General features: G+C 48.1%; 14 protein-coding genes across 14 annotated transcripts; 7 read left to right on the top strand and 7 right to left on the bottom strand.

Moving 5' to 3' along the window:
* Positions 1-1,235: 1,235 nt before the first annotated feature.
* Positions 1,236-1,877, top strand: GL50803_004349 (Endothelin-converting enzyme 2; the record flags this gene model as incomplete). The annotated part of the gene is made up of 1 exon (XM_001709804.1): positions 1,236-1,877. One exon carries the CDS (start codon positions 1,236-1,238, stop codon positions 1,875-1,877), a length of 642 nt encoding a protein of 213 aa, XP_001709856.1.
* A 116-nt stretch (positions 1,878-1,993) lies between these two features.
* Positions 1,994-3,661, top strand: GL50803_0013606 (putative Phosphatidylinositol-4-phosphate 5-kinase; the record flags this gene model as incomplete). Its single annotated transcript, XM_001709802.2, has 1 exon — positions 1,994-3,661. One exon carries the CDS (start codon positions 1,994-1,996, stop codon positions 3,659-3,661), a length of 1,668 nt encoding a protein of 555 aa, XP_001709854.2.
* A 67-nt stretch (positions 3,662-3,728) lies between these two features.
* Positions 3,729-4,472, top strand: GL50803_0027059 (Proteasome subunit beta type 7; the record flags this gene model as incomplete). Its single annotated transcript, XM_001709801.2, has 1 exon — positions 3,729-4,472. The coding sequence occupies one exon, from the start codon at positions 3,729-3,731 to the stop codon at positions 4,470-4,472; it is 744 nt and encodes a 247-aa protein (XP_001709853.2).
* A 50-nt stretch (positions 4,473-4,522) lies between these two features.
* On the bottom strand, positions 4,523-4,936 carry GL50803_004344 (uncharacterized protein; the record flags this gene model as incomplete). Its single annotated transcript, XM_001709800.1, has 1 exon — positions 4,523-4,936. The coding sequence occupies one exon, from the start codon at positions 4,934-4,936 to the stop codon at positions 4,523-4,525; it is 414 nt and encodes a 137-aa protein (XP_001709852.1).
* Positions 4,937-5,061: 125 nt separating this feature from the next.
* Positions 5,062-6,900, top strand: GL50803_004343 (Zinc finger domain; the record flags this gene model as incomplete). Its single annotated transcript, XM_001709799.1, has 1 exon — positions 5,062-6,900. One exon carries the CDS (start codon positions 5,062-5,064, stop codon positions 6,898-6,900), a length of 1,839 nt encoding a protein of 612 aa, XP_001709851.1.
* Positions 6,901-6,918: 18 nt separating this feature from the next.
* GL50803_0091056 (Aspartate aminotransferase) lies at positions 6,919-8,202 on the bottom strand (the record flags this gene model as incomplete). Its single annotated transcript, XM_001709797.1, has 1 exon — positions 6,919-8,202. One exon carries the CDS (start codon positions 8,200-8,202, stop codon positions 6,919-6,921), a length of 1,284 nt encoding a protein of 427 aa, XP_001709849.1.
* A 354-nt stretch (positions 8,203-8,556) lies between these two features.
* Positions 8,557-9,642, top strand: GL50803_004341 (Galactose oxidase, central domain-containing protein; the record flags this gene model as incomplete). Its single annotated transcript, XM_038046106.1, has 1 exon — positions 8,557-9,642. One exon carries the CDS (start codon positions 8,557-8,559, stop codon positions 9,640-9,642), a length of 1,086 nt encoding a protein of 361 aa, XP_037901819.1.
* Positions 9,550-10,320, bottom strand: GL50803_0017617 (uncharacterized protein; the record flags this gene model as incomplete). The annotated part of the gene is made up of 1 exon (XM_038045942.1): positions 9,550-10,320. The coding sequence occupies one exon, from the start codon at positions 10,318-10,320 to the stop codon at positions 9,550-9,552; it is 771 nt and encodes a 256-aa protein (XP_037901818.1).
* Positions 10,321-10,358: 38 nt separating this feature from the next.
* GL50803_0014712 (uncharacterized protein) lies at positions 10,359-12,665 on the bottom strand (the record flags this gene model as incomplete). The annotated part of the gene is made up of 1 exon (XM_001709795.2): positions 10,359-12,665. One exon carries the CDS (start codon positions 12,663-12,665, stop codon positions 10,359-10,361), a length of 2,307 nt encoding a protein of 768 aa, XP_001709847.2.
* A 49-nt stretch (positions 12,666-12,714) lies between these two features.
* Positions 12,715-14,073, top strand: GL50803_008454 (uncharacterized protein; the record flags this gene model as incomplete). Its single annotated transcript, XM_001709794.1, has 1 exon — positions 12,715-14,073. One exon carries the CDS (start codon positions 12,715-12,717, stop codon positions 14,071-14,073), a length of 1,359 nt encoding a protein of 452 aa, XP_001709846.1.
* On the top strand, positions 14,066-16,051 carry GL50803_008456 (Tubulin tyrosine ligase-like 3; the record flags this gene model as incomplete). The annotated part of the gene is made up of 1 exon (XM_001709793.1): positions 14,066-16,051. The coding sequence occupies one exon, from the start codon at positions 14,066-14,068 to the stop codon at positions 16,049-16,051; it is 1,986 nt and encodes a 661-aa protein (XP_001709845.1).
* Positions 16,052-16,054: 3 nt separating this feature from the next.
* Positions 16,055-17,218, bottom strand: GL50803_0014713 (Intraflagellar transport protein IFT57; the record flags this gene model as incomplete). Its single annotated transcript, XM_001709792.1, has 1 exon — positions 16,055-17,218. The coding sequence occupies one exon, from the start codon at positions 17,216-17,218 to the stop codon at positions 16,055-16,057; it is 1,164 nt and encodes a 387-aa protein (XP_001709844.1).
* Positions 17,219-17,241: 23 nt separating this feature from the next.
* On the bottom strand, positions 17,242-20,163 carry GL50803_0022385 (Ankyrin repeat protein 1; the record flags this gene model as incomplete). The annotated part of the gene is made up of 1 exon (XM_001709791.1): positions 17,242-20,163. The coding sequence occupies one exon, from the start codon at positions 20,161-20,163 to the stop codon at positions 17,242-17,244; it is 2,922 nt and encodes a 973-aa protein (XP_001709843.1).
* Positions 20,164-20,504: 341 nt separating this feature from the next.
* GL50803_008460 (uncharacterized protein) lies at positions 20,505-23,000 on the bottom strand (the record flags this gene model as incomplete). Its single annotated transcript, XM_001709790.1, has 1 exon — positions 20,505-23,000. One exon carries the CDS (start codon positions 22,998-23,000, stop codon positions 20,505-20,507), a length of 2,496 nt encoding a protein of 831 aa, XP_001709842.1.
* Positions 23,001-23,062: the final 62 nt, after the last annotated feature.

The raw sequence follows: 23,062 nt of genomic DNA, 5'->3' as shown, positions 1-23,062 counted from the left end.
TCGTTGCCTCCGTGTCTCGGGGAGCCCAACGCAAGCTGGAGATCAGACAAGCCCGGCGACCGGAACAGAGCCCGACAAGTGCAAGGCGGTGGGCGTGGGTGCTATCCAGCAACCAGATAGACACCACAGCGAGAAGACAGGGGCACAGGCGGACACCACCCATTCAGTCCAGTCCATGGCACCAGAGGACACCGAGAGCCCTCTGTCCGGCCCTCGCTGTCCTGTGGCAGCCAATGAATACCCAGCAACTGCCGCCTGTCAGCCTATTTCCAACCACCAACTGGACTCACTATAGAACCAGAGTGACTGCGACTGAGAAGGCGTGCTGACCCGGACCTGGGTACTCTGGGGCCGCGACTGATCAGACACCGAGGGGCAACAGAGGCGACTACCATCACTCCCAGAGAGCCACAGTGACAGAAGACATATCCGCTTCCAGGGGAAGCAGCGACCAAAAGCAGGCACCGAGGCCCTCTCATAGCGAGCCACGGCCCGCCCACTTCCTATTGCCAGGATAGACTCTCACCGAACCAGGACCGCCAGTGGAGCCGGAGCCCCAACGACTACTGTCGTCGAGTCAGGTGGAAGCCTTGTAAAACGAACACAAAGACCCAAGTCCTCGCCCGCTATGAAGCAGGGCCAAAGAGGAGGTCGCCGCTAGGGACCACACGAGGCCGTGGGGGTCAGAACTCTGGACAGACTGGCGTGCGAACACTTCTGGAGGCACGCTCGGCCTGGGCACACGCCTGTGGAGCGATCGAAGGAGGCGCTAGGCTCTGGAGTACTGATAGAGGGAAATCTCTCACTATGCTATCCGCGATCACCCTTCGCCTCTGGCCATGACCAGGAACTGGGGGAAGCTCGCTCATGAGGTCTTTGAATGCGTCCGAAGCGAGCCTAGCAGCACAGCACCGCACACATCCCTCTACTAAAACTAAGTGGCGCCCGAACCATTGGATTCATAACGAACGTACTGTTTCCCTTACATTGAACAGGCCACTTAAACAACGGTTGACTGAGTCATCTCGACGGAGTAGAGTAAATTTTGATGTACTCTTTACTTTTAACTATGGGCTTTTCGTCTTGTTTAGCTCTTAACTTCTATCTCACTATCCTCTTCAAACGCTACCAAATCATCATGGCGGAATGACTCCGAAAGGAAACGAAGGGCCATCTAAAACTTCAATAAATTCTAATGAGGTCTGTGTAAACAGCATGAAGTAAAAAATTGAAGGATGGCGTCATATCACCTTCCTGAATACTGGGACCAAAGGTACCAAACTGACACGGAGATCTTCGAGTGGTACCAGCGATACACAGAACTGAAGCCGAAGATCCAGGATCTGCTGCCGAAGGGTGGTCGATGCCTGGTTGTCGGGGCCGGGTCCTCCGAGCTGTCCTTCGACCTGTACGACGACGCAGAGGTGGGCATCAAGGACATCGTCTCCATTGATGTCTCCCAGGTCGTTGTACGCCACATGCAAGGCCTTGTCGGAGACCGCAAGGGATGCGAGTACACCGTGATGAACGTCACAGAGCTCACTTACCCCGACGACAGCTTCGATGTTATCATTGACAAGGGCACGCTGGACTCGTTGCTGTGCGCTGAGAACGGGAAGGAGATAAGCACCAAAGCATTGGAGCAGATCTTCCGCGTGCTAAAACCGCAGGGATACTACATCTGCATCAGCTATGCAAACTCAGACATGCGTATGGTCTTCTTCACACAGGAAATGCTTGATTGGGATGTTGAGATCAGGCAAATACCAAAGCCGAAGCTCATGGACTCGGTGACGAGTAACGACGAGTTTCATTACATCTATATCATGAAGAAGCGCGGAGAGCCTGTTACTGAGCAGAAGTCTAAGAAGAAGTAGATTAGCGCTACGATTGTAAATCTCTTCTCTTTGAAGTGTTGGAATTTCAAAAACAGATATTTCGCAGCGTGGGTGGGAGCATGCGGGCTTCTCTTTCCACCGGAAACATTGACCCGATGAAGAACTTGACCAGCGTGCGTGCTGTGTTTTCACCAGATGGATCCGCATATAAGGGGACATGGTACAACTCCTTGCGCCACGGACAGGGTACTCATGTCTATCCGAACGGAGACTGCTATACAGGTGAGTGGGCCTTTAACCTCCCTCAGGGATATGGGGAATTTTACACCTGTCTTGAGCCGCGGCCCGGCAAGGGTGTCAAGAAGGTCATCCCGGACGATCCTGCCTCCTGTCCAACCCTTGTACTCACGTATGCAGGGTATTGGGACTGCGGTGAGCGTCATCACTTCGGAAAGTATTACTACAGCCCTAATGAACGATACGAGGGCATGTGGCACCAGGGCCTCCGAAGCGGCTTTGGCTGCCACTTTTATCCTGAGACCTTGCAGCCATGTAATCTACTACTCAGTCGAGAAGAGCACCTCAAGCAACTCGACAAGGTTGTAAACAATGTGCTAGCGCAGAAGCACATTGTGGTCCACTCAGATCTCTTTAGATCAAACGTTAAAAAGGGAGTGTCTCGGCCTTCTCAGTACAAAAAGATCACTATAAAGTCTTCTAGGTTTCCGTTCGGATGCATATACAAAGGCATGTGGAATGCGGATAGAAGGCATGGCTTGGGGAGAGTAATCTTTCCAAACGGGGATGTGTTTATAGGCACATTCAGTTCAGACTATGCGTATGGTATAGGTGTGCGTTACTCTGTCGATTCAAGAACTGTCATGCAAGGATTCTATGATGAACGAGGACAGTGCGTCTGCTCGCAGGTTCGCAGTGGGTTTACCGCAGAGGATCTCAAAATTGTCTTGGCTGTGTGGACAGAGCCATGCGCCCCCTATGTTGGAATTAATGAGACAGTGAGGTCCATCATCAGGACAGCTCTGTATCAAGACGGCGAGTTTTCCAAGCTTTGCTCCACTGCAGGTGGGTCTATTGTAGCCAACTCTCGGCCGCTTCAGTTCACTGATGTCACAATCTCAGCTTTAGGTAACGATGGGGAGGAACCGTTGGATAACACAATTGGTGTCCCCGGTGTACAATGCGCAGGCGAACAGATGGGCGCTGACTCTGTTATTTTTCATCAAGGAAAGGCCTTTTCACCACAGCGGAGGATCCCCGATTTAATTAGTTATCAGGGCGGACTACTAAGCCCTGCAAAGGTTCGTACTAACGCAGGCAATCTGTCGTCAATTCCAGGAAAAATAAAAATAACTGGGATTGATGCAGCTGATCAAGACGCCGAGTCTGGGCTCTATTCAGAAGTGCTCCAGCGCGCCTCGTCCAAACTTTCTGATAAAGTTGGATCAGAATATGATGCCCTAGAGTCTGCATTTGTGGCAAAGATGAATGCTTCTAAGATTCCTGTAAGCAGGACGGATGCGGGAATAGAATCTGTTCTTTCAAATTACTCAGCCCAGGAGTATCCGTATCTCTATCAGCCTGACGATAGCGAATTCGATATAGAGGGTATTAAGGCAAATATCAACAACCTGATGAAAATGGCTCGGAAGCTACCTATTGGTTGTGCATCTGATAGGGGGGAGGTGGATAAGCTGCTAGATCTTCCCCTAGAGTCGGACTTCAAGTACTTCCCTGAGTCTAAGCTTATCAACGGCGACCTTGTCATCTTGGAGACTCTCCGCAGTCTTGTCAATGTCGAGTAGCGCCTATTTAATCGATATGTCACAATTTTGCATGAAATTGCAGTTTTTGTCAAAAGTAAAAGGCCCAATGCTGCAGACAATCGACGATTTGACAAAGGTAGCCCCGCTGTCGTTTGAGAATTGTAAGCGCAACGCGCAGCTTCCTCAGGACTTCCTTGCAGAGTGTTCAAAGAGCTTCAAAAAAACGGGCACGACCATCATGGGCCTCACCTTCAAAGGTGGTGTCATCCTCGCCGCAGATACTCGTTCAACAGGCGGACCTGTGGTCATGAATAAAAACAAGAAGAAGTTGGTGTGCATAAATGAACAGATGTACATGGCTGGTGCCGGCACAGCTGCAGACACGGCTGCGGTTGGGCGGATGGCCGCATCAAGTCTTAGGCTCCATGCATACAAGACCGGTAGGAAACCCCTAGTGCAATCCGCTGTGAAGCTTATCTCGGATCATCTATTTCGCTACATGGGTTACGTCTCTGCATACGTGATTATCGCTGGAGTTGATTATAAAGGGGCTCATCTATGTAGCATCGACGCCCACGGCTCCATCACTGCTCAGCCCTTCGTGACCGATGGGTCTGGCCGCCTCGCAGCCCAGTCCATGCTCGAAAAGCACTGGAAGCCGGACATGGAGGAGAATGACGCCGTAGAGTGCGCCTGCAAAGCTGTTGAAGCCGGTGTTTTCAACGACCTTGGCTCTGGAAGCGGAGTAGACCTGGTGATTCTCCGCCTGGACGGGACAAGCGAACTGAAGCACTGCATCCGCGAGTCCGGGAGCTATTCCGGAAGTGCACCTACAGGGGTTTACTATTAATATCGGGGGTAAACTATTTTGTGCCTTGCTGCACGTCTAGTGACTCGGTGTTACCGTTGCGGAAAAGAGTCTTTGAGCAGCTCGTCGACGCGTTCGTCTGTTATGTTAGCAACGGGTTCTACAGCGAGGCTGTTCAGGAAGAGTTCGATGTAGCGCCTTAGCTGGAGAGGGTATGTAAGGACGGCGATAGCAATGATAGAGGCCGTCCGCTTGTAGAGCATAGAGGTCTGTGGAGACGATCCGGCTCCAAGAATCACAACACGAAAGTCATTCTCATCACCTGTCTCAGTGCTTTCGGAGCACCGGGCCATAGCCTGAACCATGGCTAGGATGGCTTCCGGTCTACCTTTTAAAGGTTCACCAGAAAGAGATTTGTCGAATATGAGCGTTGCTTGCTTGTCCAAGTCTTGCGGAGGAGTAAACACTAAGAGTCGAAGGATCGTGCTCTGTAGCCCGGCAGTCATCGCCTTTATTTTTGTGCAACCGGCCTTTGAGATTCAAGCTTATCCAAGGAACACGCGCGAGATTTTCCTATTACAATTTTCATGCCACCTGTCCAGTGTAATGCTTGGACTGACTTTTTGTTAAAATGACTGAAGAGTGCGGTATTTGCTACGAGGAGTTTACCGTCGCAGCAACTACAAATTGCTTGCACACTGTTTGCTACAGCTGCTTCCTGCGTAACCGCGTACTTTGTGGGCGGAAAGCCTGCCTTCTGTGCTCAGACGTCATTAAAAACGCTATCATTTACAAGAAGGGATCGCTGAGTTTAGATGCAATCCAAGAGCAGCTACGTCACGATCACCGTTATAAAGCCTTCGAGGCTCGTTACATATCGCGGTACCATGCCGTAGTTGCCGCTGACGTTATAAGTGAAGTCAATCTCCTCGACCTACCACCTTGCCCAATATGCAGTCACCACCCTACTAACAAGCATGAGCTACAGGAGCATGTGCGGAAAGAACATGAAGTAGAGTACTGTCGTGTTTGCATAGCTAATAAGCCAAGTTTTATGAGTGATCAGCTGACATACAATCGAGATGCTCTGCGGAAACATATGACCCATCACCCCTTGTGTCCTCTATGCAAAAGACCGCAGTACGACAATGACTCATATAAAGATCACCTACTCACAGAGCATCACCGCTGCGAAATCTGCCGTGAGCATGGCGTGAGCGACTCATACTGGAGGACAGCCAATGATCTCATCGAGCATCACCACAATGATCACTATGTCTGTACAGCTCCTGCCTGCAAAACTGTCATGGTGGCGTTTGGTACTAAGGACGAGCTTCTTGCACACCAGGTCAGCACACACCCAGAGCTCTTTACACAAAGAGAACTTGAAGACACACAGATGCGTCTGTTCTGTGGGGCCGCTCCGGATACTAGCTCTAATCCTACGAGACAGCGTAAGCCAAAACGGAGAGATGTTACCAGCTTGATCGGCTTGGCCCAGTTTAGCCTTAATAATCGACTTAAAAATGGAGATCTGGATGGTAGAAGGCGCTTTAACAATTATTCTAACAATTACAATAATCGTGCTTCTGCTATTGCTGAGGATGCTATTTTTGAAATGCACACCAAGCTTGCAATAAAGAACTCACTAGAAACGGCTAGACTGGAAAGCTTGATGCGTGAGCCAGACACGGACCAGGCAGCAGCTCTGACAGACCCTCAATTAGTTTTGAATCCTGCATCAGGATCCACGCAGTCAATCTACGATCCTGCAATAGAATTAATAGAACGGAACAAGGAGCAACTTAGCACAATATCTAAGCCCGAGCCAAGCCACTCACCAGTACTTGTTGCTTCAATGGCGCTTCCAGGTCCGGACTATAGGCAGGAACAAGCAAATGTATATGACAACACACCCCCGACCGCGATACAGGCAACACTAGATCGGTTTCTCAATAGGAAAAAAGATGCACAGAATAGCTCTTCATCCATTTCTACCGTTTTTGATACCACCACGCCTACACCGCTTTCTCGTGCAGAACTTCTTCAGCGCACCCATGAACGACTTGGCATTGTGCATAAACCTGCAAAGAAGAAAAAAGTGCATCCTGCAGAGGTTGTTGAGGCACCTCCCTCCACAGATGGGAAGGATGCTGAGCATAGCAATGACCTCGTTCAGGTTCAGGATCTCGGGCTGTTCTACGGTACTCCCACGCCAGCAGACACTCAGAAATTAATCCCTGAGATAGCTAACCAAAAGCAACAGCAACAACAACAGCCCATTGATTCTGGTGCCATGCGCTTCCCCGTTGATACAGGCACAAATTCAAAGACGTCTGTCCAAGCAAGTCTAGAGCTGTATCAAAGAGCAGCAGCAAGCAACACAAACAGCTCGAGCAATCAGCCGCGCCTAGACCAGATCTGCGGAATCCCTGTTGTCTATAAAAAGAAAAAGAAGTCACAGAACTAAACGTTCACTACTAGACGCTCATTTCTTGAACGGGAGCTTCGTGACGGCGTCGTGAATCGCCTCAGCCACATAGTCACAATTAGACTCAGTGAGCCCGCACATACTCATGCGTCCCCCTGCCTTCACAAGATAGATACTCCACTTCTCCTTCAGATAATCAACGTGCTCTGGGGTGAGCCCGGTGAAAGTGAACATGCCGATGGCTGTCAGTATATGGTCCCAGGTCCCTTTGGAACCGGGGCCTGGAGTCTTGCGCTTCGCAAGGGAGGCATGCAGGAGACTACGCATTCGGTGAATGCGAGCACTCATCTCCTTGACATTGTCATAAAACATCTGCAGAAGGCGCTTGTCGTGAACGATGACTTGGACGATATAGGCCCCGTGGATCGCAGACATGGACCACGTCTTACGGATCTGGAGAGTCATTCCACTCACCATAGCAGCAGAAAGCGCCTTGTTCTTCTCGACGGACCCCTCCACTCCTGCATGGACAACATGTAGGCAGCCGATACGCTCTCCATAGAGCCCGAAGTTCTTGGAGAAGCTCTGGGCGACAAGGACCTCTACCCCCGCATCGACAAACATGCGCACAGCGAAGGCGTCGGCCTCAAAGGAGCCCGTAGCAAAGCCCTGGTATGCTGAATCGAAAAAGGCAATGTGCTTCTTCTCCTTCATGATCGGAAGGAGCTCCTTCCACTGAGCCTCAGTGAAGTCGATCCCAGACGGGTTGTGGGCACAGGCGTGGAACAGGAATATGCTTTTCTCTGGAGCCGACTGGATGTCCTTCTTCGTGTTGGAAAAGTCTATCTCAAGCTCTCCGTCTTTACGAAGATACGTATACTCCTTGTATGGCACCTTCAATTTGTTGAACACCTTATCGTATATTCCGTAGTGGTTGGGCCACGTTGTGCTCGGCATGTAAAACTCTGCCTTTGGCATCCAGAGGTGCAGGAACTCAAACCCGATGTGGAGAGAGCCGGTGCCAGAGAGAGACTGGCAGCTAGCAATGCGACCCTCCTGGGCTGCCTTGCTGTCCTTGCCGAACATCAGGAACTGGGCGGCCTCCAGAAACAGAGGAAATCCGGCGACTGGAGGATACTCCTTATTATACTTCGAAAGATCGGAAGATATAATGGCCTCTGCCTCCTTCACGGCCGGCAGAATCCATGGTTTACCGCTCTCGTCACGATACGCGCCAACCCCCAGGTTCACCTTTTTCGGGTTGGTATCGGCGTTGTAGAGTACCGTGAGATTCAGGATAGCATCTGGTGGGGAAGCAGGAAACCCTGAGAAGACAGACATTTAAAAAGCCCCTGTTGAATTTGCAATGATTGAAAAGATTTGACTAACCAGGTTCGCAAGGTATACGCCCATACTTTGCCAACTACCTGTAGCACGCTTACTATCGTGAGCATAAACACATTGACACTCTTATAGACTTTGAGTCGGTATACAGTGGGCATTTTGTTGGTTCTACCTTCAACAGGACCAGTAAATTCGTTAATAGAAGTGATAAACTTTAGGCCCAGAAGGCTTGCTCTGCAACAGTCATCGGGAGTAGAGCTGACATCAACGTTTGTAAATCACTTACTGACAAGTTTATCCTGAGTACTTTTTTCGCCAATTGGTGCTTGTGACACGAACGAACGATACACGATGTTGGGGATCTGTTTAGCGACAGATTTAGAGCCGCGGGCATGCATGCAAGCAGCATCGACTCCGGAGGGCCCTGTGGTTATCGGTACGGGGCAGGGCCCCAACGGAGTCAGCTCAAAGATGTACCTGATAAGCAAGAATGTGGCTGAGCTAGCCACAATTCGGGCACCGGACATTGTTCACCCAAGACAGAACTATGCCATGTGCTCACTCCTGAATCGCTGCGGACTATTCTTGCACGGCGGAAGTAATCCCAGATTGGGATGCTTGAATGATTCCATGTTCTTCTTCTATCTACAGGTGACCGGGACTACTGTGCGTGCAAGCAGGGTACGCCTGCAGAACCATATTATCTGTCCGAGGCAACTACACTCCTGTTGCTCCATCGGAGATGACTTTGTATTCCTTGCAGGAGGAAAGGATAAGAGCTACACGTCCCTGTACGATGCATATGTGATAGACATACGCACGGGATACTGCCACAGGGTGGATACTACAATACCTGACGGATTGACAGACTTTACTTTGGTGTACCACTCCGACAGCATATGGTTTATTGGCGGATTGGCTGGTGGGCGGACACCATCTGCAGTTATCTACGAGTATCATCTAGACCACTGCACCTGGACAAAGAGAGCAATGCCAAAGCCACGCTACCGTCACATGTCCTTCTTGTGGAGGGAGTATTTGATATTTATTCTTGGGTTTACAGAAGACGATAGGCAGGCAAGAGACATAACCTTTTATAACATGGAAGCCGACGTCTGGATGTCCTCTTCTGACTGCGGACTCCCCTCCCCTGTGCCTGGATCTGGGTATTGGGAAGTTCCTCACCGTTACAACTGTGCTGGGGTTATTGCTGGAGACAATATACTTGTATATGGTGGATTAGATCAAGCAGGAAACTACCTATGCGACCTGTGGGCCATCCCTCTACGCTATTATGAGTCTATTTATGGAGGTATCAGTAATATATCATCAGCGACTCCAGAACTAGTGACCAACGTAAACTATACACCACAGTATAGTGTACACGAGAATATGAACCACTGTAATGCTGAGAACACCCTTGAAAAGAAGACCTAAGAAGGACATAAGTCCCATTCCTGCTACCTTGTACACTAATCCATAGTACGCCATAAGGAACAACATAATGAGCTGGAGCAATCCCAATTTAAATTTTATTTGAGGAAAGTCTTCTATGCTCTCGACAGTATGAAAGAAAGCGAAGAGGGGTCCAACAGTGTGTTCTGTGATCCAGCGCGCAGTATTAGAAGTTGCATAGTATGCAACGCACATCCTAACAAGGGAGGAAAATGCAGCCAACACATAGAATGCAATGCTTAGATACATTGCCAGTAGACTCGCCTTCTTCTGCTTCTTGGCTTCCTCTGAGTTATTGGACACATTCGGTAGCATACTCCGTAAGCTTGACAGCAGCTGGACCATGCTTCCGCTTTCCAGAGCTTGCCTCACCTCAGGACTCAATGAATTTAAGAGTTCAGAAAAGTTCATGTTACCGTGCAGCATTGAGTCCATGAACTCATTCCCGGTGGATCTCTGTGTTCCAGGCCCCTGTTGTTGGCCACTCCTAGACTGCTCACCCCCTCTACTTTGCGGCTCCCGATAGTACTCTTCGGGCATGGTGACCCTGTCGGCAGTTGTGTCTTGGACAAGGGCCATGCGGTCCACGCGGCTCTCCATGATGCGGCTGTTCCTAGCACGCTTTCTGGCCTCGAGCTCCTCCCTTGTCAAGGCTGGCATTTTTTACTCCAGTTCAGGCTTTTTACCGTGCATTTCTGCTAAGAAGATGGCATGTTGGAGCCAAAATGATAAGTCCAGGGCTTCAGCCGATCAGCCACGGGCAAAGATGGTGTATTTGCAATGCTGTTACCACTACCTGGATGGAGTCGCCCCGATTCAACCGGAGCCAAAGCAGCATCTGCCTGAGGGATAGAGCCATCAGGGTTACCTCGGACACCTGCTTCCCCTCCAATTATCCCACAAATCATCGTCTTGATCTCCTCTATTAGCTCTCCCTTGAGAGACCGCAATTCATCACGTACAATGGATCTGATGGTCTGCTGGGCAACAAGTTCGGCTCTCGTACTTGTTACCTTATGAGAGAACGTGTTGTAGGAACTCTGAGATCCACGGTGTTGGCCAGAATCGCTCCCTGGTGTCTCAGGAATCTCTAATGGAATAGTGTGACCTTGTGCCGATTCCTTCACAAATCTTGCCTGTGCAAGATTTTTCAGTTCAACAGATAAAGATTCCAGCTTGGGCGCTTCAGCCAGTACCCTGCTCATTTCGGAAACGGCCTTGTCAGCTAGGTCAATGGTGAATAAGTTTAATTGATCCATGAAGTTCGGGGACGATAATTTGGCGCTTAAGATACTTGTAAACATAATTGCTTGCTCAGAAAGAATGCTTTTCAACTGTTCCAGTTGCTTAGTTATCAATTGAGTTTTCTCATTTGCCTTTTTCTCTAGCTTTTTCTGCTGTTCCTCCAAGTTAGTATTTGTCTCTAGTTCTGTCTGCAACAGGGTCTCTAATGACTCTGAGAAGCTCTTGTACATACGGTTAGCCTCCTGAGCACGTGCATAGGAGGCCTCGACGTTCCGTGCTTTGTCAACCACCTCTCTTGTATCCTGGACCAACTTGATGAGACTCTTCTTCTTGGCTGAAGTGAGGTGCAGGGGAGGGTGCACAGGAGGAAGCTTCTCACCGTCCTGATAAGTCGCCGATGATGAGGCAGCAGTTGCAGCGGGAAAAATAGAGGCAGCGGTGGAGAGAATGTTCTCTGAATGTGAAGAAAAAGTACCCTTGCTGCTCTTTAGCTTCTCATAAGTGTTCCCGTTATCCACTTCAGAGCAGTCCTGAGTGCACTTTTCATCTGTTTCTGAGCCGTCAGTAGAAGTGCCTCTGACACAAGTTCCTTGTGAATCATTAACTTGTGGTCCCTCTTCACTGTCAGAGCCATCTAAATAGCAGATAATCTCATTAGTCATCTTAATTACTTGCTTCTCTTTGGAGATGAGCATTGTAAGGGCGTTAGATAAAGACTCGAGGCCCTTCAAGCATGAACTCAGCGAGCTGGTGAAGCCCTGATCAGACAATGTATTAAGTTGATCAATTAGTTTCTTACTCATTTCGGAAAGTCTTTTCTTCAATACAACAATCTGCTCTGGCGGGACTACGATCAATCCTCCCAGTGGATTACTAGCATCAATAACCCTATCTACCATCTCCTGAGTCTGAAGAAGTGCTCCTTGAAAGTGTTTTGCAATTTCAACGAAAGACGACAAGATACTGGAGTTTCCAGTAGGTACCATGGAAGACGCAACAACTGGTACAGGAGAGCTCGCATGCGGCAAGTGTTGCTTGGAATTCTCAGCCGTATCGTCTTGCTGCGCACGTGCATCAACTGACTCCCTTGCATCGCTGTGTCTATCACTAGCGTGAGACAAAGCAGGAGGTACAGTACTATCGGTTAGAAACAAGTGGGAGGCTGTCCCAGGATGCTCTGCGAGGTCATGACTGGCCAGATCATCCACCCCAGCATGCATGATAGAAGCCATGCTTTCTGTGGGCGCCGGGTCAGCTGTGGCCTCGTTATTCAAACTAATACACCGAGAAATGCTCAAATCAGTCACTTGCTGGACATTTTGCAGGCGTGAGGCATCACGTAAAGGAGACTCATTGGATCCTTGGTTCTTCAGATAAACGCTGCCCGTTGGAGTTGAGGGTTGAGAATCCTCAATGCTGTCGACATCAAATCCGCTATCAAAAGGAAAGAACGACAGGTCAGCGAGGCATTCAAACGAATTACCTGAGAGAACCTCATCGTCAAGCTCCTTTCCCTGCTGTACCATAGCTAGCATTCTTAAGAGATAAAGTGTGTCAACCAATTGGAAGTTCTTGCGACTAGCACCTATCGTCTTCTCCCACAAAGGCGAAAGTCGTTGGTTTCCCAGATTAGATTGACGTAAAAACGCTCCCATTTGGTCTGCAGTGACATACTCTCCATTGGTGGCCAGGAACTTGAAGAGGCGCGTGCCGAAATCCACCTCGGCTTGGGAAAAGGAGGAGATCGACAGGCCTTTCATTTTAAGGTTTCTTTTCAAATGGATCATCACACGTCCCGAAAGATAACTTATGGGGTCCAACGAAAGAGATATTTACACACAGCTAGCTAGATTCTATTGTCCCGAAGTTGACATTGATGACTTTGGGATAGGTCCAACGCCTTCATCTGCAAAGTTCCCAAGATTCGTTGTAAGCTCTGAGCATGGCTTGCTTGCGTTGAAGCCACAAAGCTATACTGCTGCGAGCTATCAATTTGCAAGCCAAGCTCCCATTCGAGTCCACACGGATTTATTACTGAAGCGGATACGGGAGTTCACTTTGGTGGAGCCGATAGCCACTTTAGAGCAGGTCAACTCGAATAGATTCTTAGTGGGGACAGCGTCACACTCTGTAATAGAATTTAACACCGACCTACAGAAGGCTTCTATCTTTCACCAACTACACAGCAACAGGATTTCCGTTCTGCATTCGTTTCGTGCACAGGGAACACAAAGTACAGATCGGCCAACACATTTCCTTAGTGGCTCTGATGATCATCTAATCAAGCTGAACTTATATGAAAGAGCTATGACTGTGCAAACCTTCGTAGGCAGTGCTACTGGAATTACTTCCATTTCATATGAGCCCCAGAATGACATTTTCATCAGTGCAAACAGAAGCGGCCAAGTGCACATGTGGTCACAGAAAGCCCAGAGACCCCTCTGTCTATACTCTTGCGAAAACGCCGGGTCTACCTTCCCTGTTGCACTGGCTCGATTCACCCCCAATCCTAGCTACTTTGTGTCGGCCAGTGGCACGTTCCTGTCTCTGTGGGACCTTAGATACAATTGTCGCCCGGTGACTAGTGCCAATATGCTGCCGTCTTGTGCAGAGAGTCTAGTACTTTTGAATACAGCCTTAGACGCTGCTAGCTACCTGGAGATACAAGCTAAAATACACTCTACTTCGTGTGAATGGGCAATCCTCACAAGTAAGGGGTTGTTCCGGATAGCCTTAGATGATACCTTTCGTGTTATAGAGTGTGCAGATGAGTTCTCAGTGTCGACTATATGTGATATCTTAGCCTGCAATCTGCTTCCAAATCGATCCGAGTCACCAAAGAGCACGCCATGTCTACTAACTATTGGTCGTGGACAGTCAAAGGGATCTGCTGGTGCTAATGAGGACGCTCTTCCCTTGAGTGTGGTGAGCCAAAAGGACTATAGACAACGTTTAAGTTACATTTACAAAAGACCTCACAAAATCGGCCGAAACGCTCGGGCCGTATATCTCAAGCCAAACGTTTTGGAACTAGAAAATCAGGGACTGGTGTTAGTGTCTAGTGATAGCACTACGCTTCATCTTTACCGCATGGGAGTCCGAGCAGTGCAAGATAGGAATCATAAAAACCAACAATCTAAGGCTGAAAATAAAAATCTTAATGAATAATGATATTACAGCATTAGACGGCATCAAACACAGCTATATTGTTTGTAAATACTCCTTTGGACCCGGGAACAATGCAGCACTCGTGGAGCAGGTCCTAAAGTCTCGCCCATGGTGGACTTCGACAGACGATGAGAATGACTTCAACTTGAGGTGGCAGCAGTTAACTCCAGCGCCTATGCGATTTGCTAGTATGTGCTCCACTATGCGGAGGACCGTTTTTAATCATCTGCCAGGCAATGGCACTCTGCATTCTAAGGTGTCGCTATACCAAATTCTTCTACGCAAACTTGGTAAGCCAGCACTAGACTTCTTACCTGTGACATATATTCTTACTGTGCCCCACGAGAGAGACAAATTTAGACGTCATTTTGCAGCACTTGCTTCTGTCATTGACCGGTATAAGGCCTCCCAATGCACAGAGAATGTGGGAGCAGGAGAGCCAGCTAAGAAAGCCGACAAAGATTTGGTCGTGGAATCTGCCTGTGCAGAAGAGCAAGCAGTACGATCTAAGTCATCAATCAACGTTGAGTTATCTTCGACCCCTTACCAAACTAACATGAGAAACCTTTGGATTGTGAAACCAATCGGTCTTAACAGGGGTAGAGGAATAAAAGTTGTCACCAATCCGGAAGATGCCATAGAGCACATGAAGGGATGCCAAGAGCGTGCAAGGGAAGAGCAGAAAACCAAAGCTAACAAGGCAGAGAATCTCGAACAGCAGTCAGATGATGTTCCTACTCTTGACAAAATTACCAATATCACCACGTCTATGTCTTTCATTGTTCAGAAGTATGTAGAGGAGCCGTTCCTTATTAACGGGCGGAAATTTGACATACGCACATATGCGTTAATCACCTCGGATGGGAATGCATATATCTATGAATATGGCTACTTACGCCTTACTTCTGCCAAATATTCTCTGGACACAACTGATACAACAGTACACTTAACGAACAACGCAGTGCAGAAAAACATCCACGGTTACAATCAGTTTGAGGATGGTAATATGCTGCACTTCAGAGACCTCGACGTGCAGATGAGTGTTTCCGATGATAGCCTTTCCAAAACACACTTCACAAGCTTCATATGGCCAGTCATGAAGCGTATTATGGCCGCGGTTCTTGTTGCGTTTGGCAAAGCTGTGCTGGGTGCACATGCATGCGACGGATGCTTCGAGTTGTTTGGCTTTGACTTCATGATAGATTGCAAGAGTAATGGATATCGCCCTATTCTCATAGAGATTAATAGCAACCCTTGCTTAGCCCTGTCATCTGTTGTCTCATGGGAGCTTCTTCCCAAGATGCTGGATGACCTCATGGACCTGACGATTGATAAGCTCTTTCCGCCGCCCAGGGCGTACCGTGATAAGCTGTGGAAAGCATACTCGGAGGCAAGGTCCGGAAAACGACCTTCCACGGATCTTTTGTTTACTGGCAGACCCGATGCCAAGGTCCCTTCGACAGAGCTCCGGTGGAATGGGTTGAAAGCGGATCAGCCAGTTGTGACAAGACTGAACATGTTCACTCAGGTGATGCAGCGGTGGAAGCCATGTGGATTGGAGATAGAAAAGAGCGCACAAGAAGACGAAGGAAGAACATTGCTAAAGATCTTGAATGACCCGGCTATCGCTGTATATCAACCAGCTTGCGGTTTCATACACAGTTGCATTGCACAGACTAATGGGTCTAGCAGCAAGAGTAGCTCTTCTGGCAATAGAAGAGCAAGTAATACGAATAATAAAGGGGGCAAATGTACATCGAGTGAAAGAGAGGTGGGACGGAGTGAAACGAGCATAAGAAGACGCCATCCACCTAAGATAATGGCGCTTTCTGATAGAAGCTTGTCCAACATTCCAAAACGCAAGTCCGCTATTCATGAAACTAAGAACGTGCGATCGCAAGAGTCTAGTGCGACTAGCAGTACGGGAAAAGCGACTCTAACAAGCGACACGGGCTCTGACATAGCTACTGAGTACTAGTTCTCATATCCTGACAGTGTTGGGCTCTGGTGGAGCAATAGAGAACAGGCGTTGTTGCGCCAATGTGATGCGCAGATCCAGCTGCCTAATCTCTCCAGAAAGGGATGAAAATGCTGTCTTCACAATGTGGATGTTGCTTGTGTCAGAGGCACGGGCTGATTCCACTTGTAGCTCAACCTTGAGGGCTCGGAGTTTCTCGTTTATTGTAGATAGCTCCCCAGTTAAGGCTGAAATCGATTGAGAAAGTTCAGCAAGTTCTTCCGTTACTCCAGCATGAGTTCTATTAGCGTCTCCCAGCTTTGCGCTATACTGGCCTACCTGGCTATTAAGATGCTGCTCACGCGTGGAAATACGCTCTAGTTGCTTGCCAAAGTCTGTCACAAGGCCACTGATGGATTGAGCGCACGACCCTGTCTCCTTTGACAGGGCCTTAGCAAGGAGTGACATGGAAACAACATCCTTGCGCCAATCCTGTCCAGCATAGACCCCTCCCAGCTGCTTGCCTCCCAGCTGACTGTCCACAGCCATGAGCTCCTGTTCCCAGTCTGCTTCGGATATAAGCCCTGGGGCAATACAGCCAGAATCAGTTGTCAGGGAACCAGTTGCCAATCCAGCTGCGGTTGTAAATGTTCCTTTTTTAGCAGTCATGGTGCCTATGAGTGCATCGTCCACAATGAGATCGTCCAAGATGGGGGCGTCATCGTCGTCATTATCTCGTTCTACCCCGGCATTAGCGTTTTCTGAGCCTAGTGATTTCCAAGAAACAATGTTTGGCTGCAATTTGGCTAGACATGCATCGGCAATCCCCAAAACCAGAGCTGTAAGGTCGTCTCCGTACCCCATTCTTATGCGGTGAGGTGGAATGTTCGCTACGTTAACTATATCTTTGCAAGCAACCAATAGGTCAGTGGAAATGGCAATGGGGTCGTCAAATTCGCTGACCCCCTGGACAGAAATACCAAGCTGGGAAAGAAGCCAGTGACAGAGACGCGCGGTCTGCACTAGCTGGTCAAGCGGGCTGGACGACTCCTTGTAGAATGCCGACGCAGTAAAGCCAGGAAGGTTGTTGGGATGACAGTAGTTCTTCTCACAGTTCAGCTGACGAAGCTTAGCAACGAGAGACTGAGCGTTCACTATAGCTGGCATAGACAGGCGTGGCGCAATCATCACAAGCGTGTTTACAACAAGCGTCACTGCCTGTGCAAATTCTTTTTAATAATGTGCTCGACCTCTGGAGAACACCAGTTACGGTTCAATACTAGGTGGTGGAACGCATCCGCTTCGTAAGGGGCAAGAAGCGACACGCAGTCTAGATGGTTCTTTCTTGCTGCAAACACGATAGCAGGGGTTCCACGCTCGTCTACCATCCCATTCTCCACTGGCGCTAGCAGTTCGACACAAGAAACATTGTCTTCCGTCACAGCCTTCATCAGAGCCGTTCTTCCAGAGCTATCCTGCATTTTTGCCTCTACATCTATCAGTAACTTGACACAGTCAGCGTGGCCTGCGGTTGCAGCAAAGATGAGGGCAGTGTTCTCATATTTATGGGTCTTTATCTGCGCCTCTGAATCCTTTAATATACTAACGCACTCAGCGGACCCGTACCAGGCGGCTAGCATCAAGCTTGTGCCAGACATAAAGTTCATTACAAATCCAGAGGCAGAGTATCTATCGTATGCAAAGATAATCACCATCATCGATTCCTTCGGGGCCAAAAGACGCACACAAGCCGTGTGCCCATTGTCCGCAGCAAAGCAAAGTGCCGTCCAGCCCATCGTGTTCTGTGAGCAAACTTCCGACGTCTTCTCCAGCAGCATCTCCACACATTTGTCCTGGCCAGTCTCAGCCGCAATCATGAGAGCTGTCCGTCCATCCTTCGTCTTTCGGTCCCTTTGGGAATCTATAAGGAGTCCTACAGCAATAGTGTTCCCACTAGCTGCTGCCAACATTAGAGCAGTCATAGAGGAGTATCCTTCTATGGCTACGTCGCTTATGGGTACCAGGATCTCAATAATTTCTTTATCAGCATTTGAGAGCACAGATAGCATAAGAGCGTCCATGTCAACGTAGTCCACTTCGTTAAATCTCATGGACTTGATCGTGCGCATCTTTGACTCTACCAATAGAGCTTTAACACCTACAACATTGTTCGCTAGTACACAGTAAGCAAGTGCAAACATGCCTGATGAGTCATATTCCCCTGTGAATCCTTTATACATTTCTATAGCAACAGTATCGCTGTTCTTGGCAGCTAGAATTAACATATCGCTCTCGGAAAGAGTGACTGATTGCTTTTCTGAAATTGGCAAAACGGCTTGTTTGAAGGTAGTCTGCGATGGCGTATGGGGGAGCTTCACTATATCTTTTGTTGGGGCGCTTGTAAAGGCAAAGAGAGAAGAGGTTATGTTTTTAATCACATTAGAGCGATCGATGTCGGGAGTGATGTCACAAGTAGCTGCAGCTCCAATGCACTTTACGTTATCTTGACCATATTGATGAAGGTCAGCAAGATCGTTAAAATCAAGCAAATCGTTGGCACTACTATCTATCTCCAGATCGGGATCTATACTATCCAACTTGGGTGCTTTACTGGTGTGGCCCCCTTCATTAGTGCCTTCAGACATGGGAGCGGTTATAAGTAGCGTCCTTTGGTTGCTCTCACCAGCTACTCCACCAGTTCCTGAGCGTGGGATACTGTCTGATGAGATGCTTATTGTAGTATTTATATTGTCAGGGATAATCTTCTTGTCAAAATGCTTACGCCTTCTTGGAGCGTATTCATCGAGAGATCTGCTATGCGAGGACCGAACCAAAGAGGACTGAGGTACTGCTGATCTTTGTTGCCGCTTACGGGTTCCATTTGACGAGCTTTTACAGGCGGAAAGGCTTAGACAACTGACTGAAACTGGTGGTTGTGAATCTGGCTCAGTTTGTGATGTCGGTTTTGCGTTAGAAGTAATCGGTTTGTGGACCTCTACATGGCTCTTGGAATTGATGGTAATTACATGGGATTTCTTTGTGATGTTAGATGCCTGTGTATTTGTAGATGATGAGTGCTGACTAACGAGCGGCTTATTTAACTTAGAGTTCCCTAGTGTAGAGTCAGTAAGTCGAGTTGATGAAGCCTTGGTAGAAACACTGATAGGTAAAGTAGATGGGACACTTGAGTTAGCGCTCTTGTCTTTTATGTCCTTTACCACATTCTGGGAGGAGTTATTCTTCTCACAAGAAAACGATGTAGCTCCCATTCCATCCATAGTACCGCTGCCAGAATCAGAAGTAAGTTGAGGGACAGCAACCGAGACATCCGTGTCGGGGGACACTGTCACCACTTGGGTACACTCAGGTATCAGATCATCTTTAGGAGAGCTGAGTAAGGGAATGGAAGTTAACTCCTGGCGTGTCAACTCATTGGTGACCACACCATCAAACTCTGAGTATATAGGCTCGGACAATGGTTTAGCCGAGGTGTCGCATAGGTCATGTGGGTTGCATGGGTTAATTATCTTAATGTTTGCTTCACTGACTAATTGGTCTCCATCTTTGCCTGGAGAGTTACGAAGGAAAAAGCAATCCAATAATAGAATAAGGATTGACATGCAAGAAAAAAATATAGTACCGAGGGGCAAGTGCTTATCTCTACTAAGAACAAAAGTAATGAAGAGCAAGTCCTGCAGAATGTAGTAGCAAGTGGTAGTGCGTCTCCAACACCCGGACTTTTTTCTGGCAGATACTGCACCTAAGCCCCAGCTAGTCGCCAAGGGGCTAGTTATAAAACTGATCCTAAAGCCATGGTGCATACAGACCATCAGACTCATAGTTATATCTAAAGTTACAAAAAGCGTGTGAATTACACCTAACAACAGACAGATATTTGAGCGGGGAGTTGAGTTATAGCGGGCAAAACCACGGTGCAAGAGTAGCCCCGTGATCACTAAGCGACATGCCAGAAGTGGGAGGGGTATTAGCGGATGTGAATAGGGGGATAAACTGGATGGAGCCACAGACGTGCTGGGCATATCTATAGCTCTAGGATGTGTCCCAGATAAACTCTTCGGGCTCCTTGCTTTGTTTACGCGTGAGCCTCGCTTACTCTTAGCCTGGCGCCCCATTTATTACTAGGTCCTTATGGTAAGCTTTAAATGCTTTTCACATTTGACTTTATAGACAAGTCTATCGTGTTGGCACTTTCGCAGTAGAGGCTAAGCGTTGCAAGCATACTACATCGGTATCTTACCCAAGCCTGTAGGTCATTTTAGTTCTACCTTTTTCTACACTCATATAACTCTATGTCTTTACAGGTTTACTATTGCCTATTGTTCCTATCCACTCCATCCATAGAAAGATTCTAGGCAAAACAAATACCTGCTCTGATTGACTTTTTCTTTTATCGATTGTTTATACAAATATATTAAACAATTAAAGTATACACCTGCAGGGCGCAAAGATTGATTTACTGAAGACCGCTTTGCAGGGGGCTGGTTTCAACCATGTTTCCGTGGGTGTATTCACACTCACTGAGGTCGCTTAGAGTCTTCAGCTTCTTTTGGAGAAGACCATTCTTGTATTCGCTCAGCCTCTTCTCTTTTTCTAGGAGCGTGTTTTCCTCTTTTAGTATCTTGTTTTCTTCGATGTACAGCAGGCGCATATCATTAAAGCTCTTCGCAGCACCGTCTTGCTGATTTCTTAACTCTTGCATCTGTGCGCGCAAGGAATCCATCTCAGTAACAAGTTTAGCATTTTCTTCTCTAAGTTTCTTATTGTCCTGCTCCACTTGTCGTAAGTCGGCTGACTTTGTAGCAATGCAGTCAACAAGCGTTTGAATCATCAGGTCAACGGGAATATCGTCTGAGGTCGCACCCTGATATGCTTTTGCAGCCTCCTTTATTCTGTCCAACTGTGCTTTGAGCTCTCTATTCTCTGCTCTATATGTCTGGATTTCGTCATGTAACTGGCTGATTCTTATGCGCTTTTTATCATCCTCTATGACCTTTGATCGAACAGTGAGTGTATCTAGTTGCTGCTGGAGCTCATAGTTTGACTTTGTTATCTTTTCAAAGCTGGAGGTGAGAGCCTCCAACTTTGCCTTGTACGCTTCCTTTTCGCGTCGCTGCTCGGTCTCATCGACAGAGATCCTCAGTGCTTCCGCTGCACTATAATTTACCATCTGGGTCAGATTATCAATTGTTGATTCGTAGCTTGCAATAACTTTATCCGCATCACTAACCAGTGGTGCTTTGTGCTCAAGCTGGCTCACCGTTGTAACGCTAGACTCCAGTGGATTCGCTGCGTTATTTCCTCTCCCTTCGTGCTCCCAATGGCTAGACTTTAGATGTGCCACCTCCTTGACATTGGCTAATTGATCTTTGAGGGTCTGTGCCACTGTGGCTTCGAGCTCTATAATGCGCGACTTAAGAACCTCTGCTTCTACAGACTTTACTTCAAGTAAAGATGTCGCAGTTAGTGCCTCCTCAACACAGCTTTCAGTCATTATTTGCACGGCAGACTGAAACTCTGGCATAGATACTATTGAATTATAAAGGCTTTTGACAGCATCGTTCTTTTCAAAAGTGTTGGAGAGGTATAAGCGAACAAATTCCAAGTTCTGGATTAGTGCTGGATTAACAAGATCCTGCCCCAGTATGGGAGTCTTTAGTGAGCTGCTCATGGCATCTACTCTAACTTGATAGTTGGGTCTGCGTGGGCCTGGTGTCTGTAGCTGGCGCTCATAGTGTTCGGTGCGTGTGTTGTTAGACCTTGTAGTAAGGTTGTCTAACGTGGTGGGTGATTGCTGGCGATTCACGAAATCCGTTAGCGGAGTTAGAGTGTAGTTATGTCCTTCTACGTGACCTGTAGGTGTTTCCATTGTAAGTCTTGGGTCTATGCCTGTATAAGTAGATGCGAGGGCAGCACTCTCTGTCATAGATGCAGTAATCGCGTTAAGCTGTGCCATTGCTCCAAGTTTGGAGCGGGCCATCATATTCAGGATGCGCTGGTGGTTTGAAATGACCGCTGGGTTAAAGGAAATGACAGAGAGGAAGCTTTTCGGGCCAGGTGTTGCAGGGACTGATAGAGAAACAGGGTCAGCTGCTGGTTCAGGCACTGACTTATCCAAGTCAGGATGGACCATAGCAAATGGGGGCCCCACAGAGGTTGTGGAATCGGTAATAAGTACATCCACCCTAGCTGAATTTCTATCATGGTCGGGGGCACTGATCGTGGCATATCTGTGATCATAAACATCGGGGTACTCCGGCCCAAGGCGACCCATAAAGCCGGGATTAACCCTACTCGCCGTGAGGGTTGTTCCCAAAGGTGGCACAGTGGTAGAGTTGGCTAGGGATGAGCCAGTGACACTATTATCGGCAGAAAGAGCTATATTTGGAGGATCATCACGAAAATAGCCGCTGAGAAGCAGCCTATCACCCACACTTTTACCCAAATCTTGCAATCCAAGCATGCTTGCATTCATTACACTATTAGAAAGACCATGGGGCTTTTGATGAAGAAATGCCTGAGTGTTATTAACTGCACTAGATGCCTTTAAATCCGAGACTTGAGCCATGAGTTCAGCGACATCCGTTGTGTACGTACTGCAGAGAGATTTGTTTTTCAGCTTTTCAATCCTAAGATCGTCCTCTAGTTGATATATTTTATCTGATAAAATTTGCCTCTCCTCTATGGACAACGGCGGCCGTGAGGCCGATGGCGAGAGACTGAAGTTTCGCTGCGGAGATCGTGAAGATGTAAGGTCTGCAGAATGTGTGGAAGCTCCGTAGGAAGAGCTCTGCGAGGCTCGTATATCCTCTTGGAGTAGGTGTTCGACGTCCAAGGCCTTCCGTTTTATTTCTACAACAAGCTGAGAGGCCTTGTCCAGATCATTGGCCAGAGCGATGTCGGGTGCTAGTCTGTGGTCCTGCAAGTGAGGAGATGCAGACGCTTGGCTCATCCTGCCAATTTTCTTGAATTTGAAAATTTATGCAGTTCATCGGCTACTTTCCAGCGGAGGCA

This window comes from Giardia intestinalis, chromosome 3 (assembly GCF_000002435.2).
Source record: "Giardia intestinalis strain WB C6 chromosome 3, whole genome shotgun sequence".
Taxonomy (NCBI): Eukaryota; Fornicata; order Diplomonadida; family Hexamitidae; genus Giardia; species Giardia duodenalis.
This window is presented reverse-complemented; position numbering and strand designations above follow the sequence as displayed.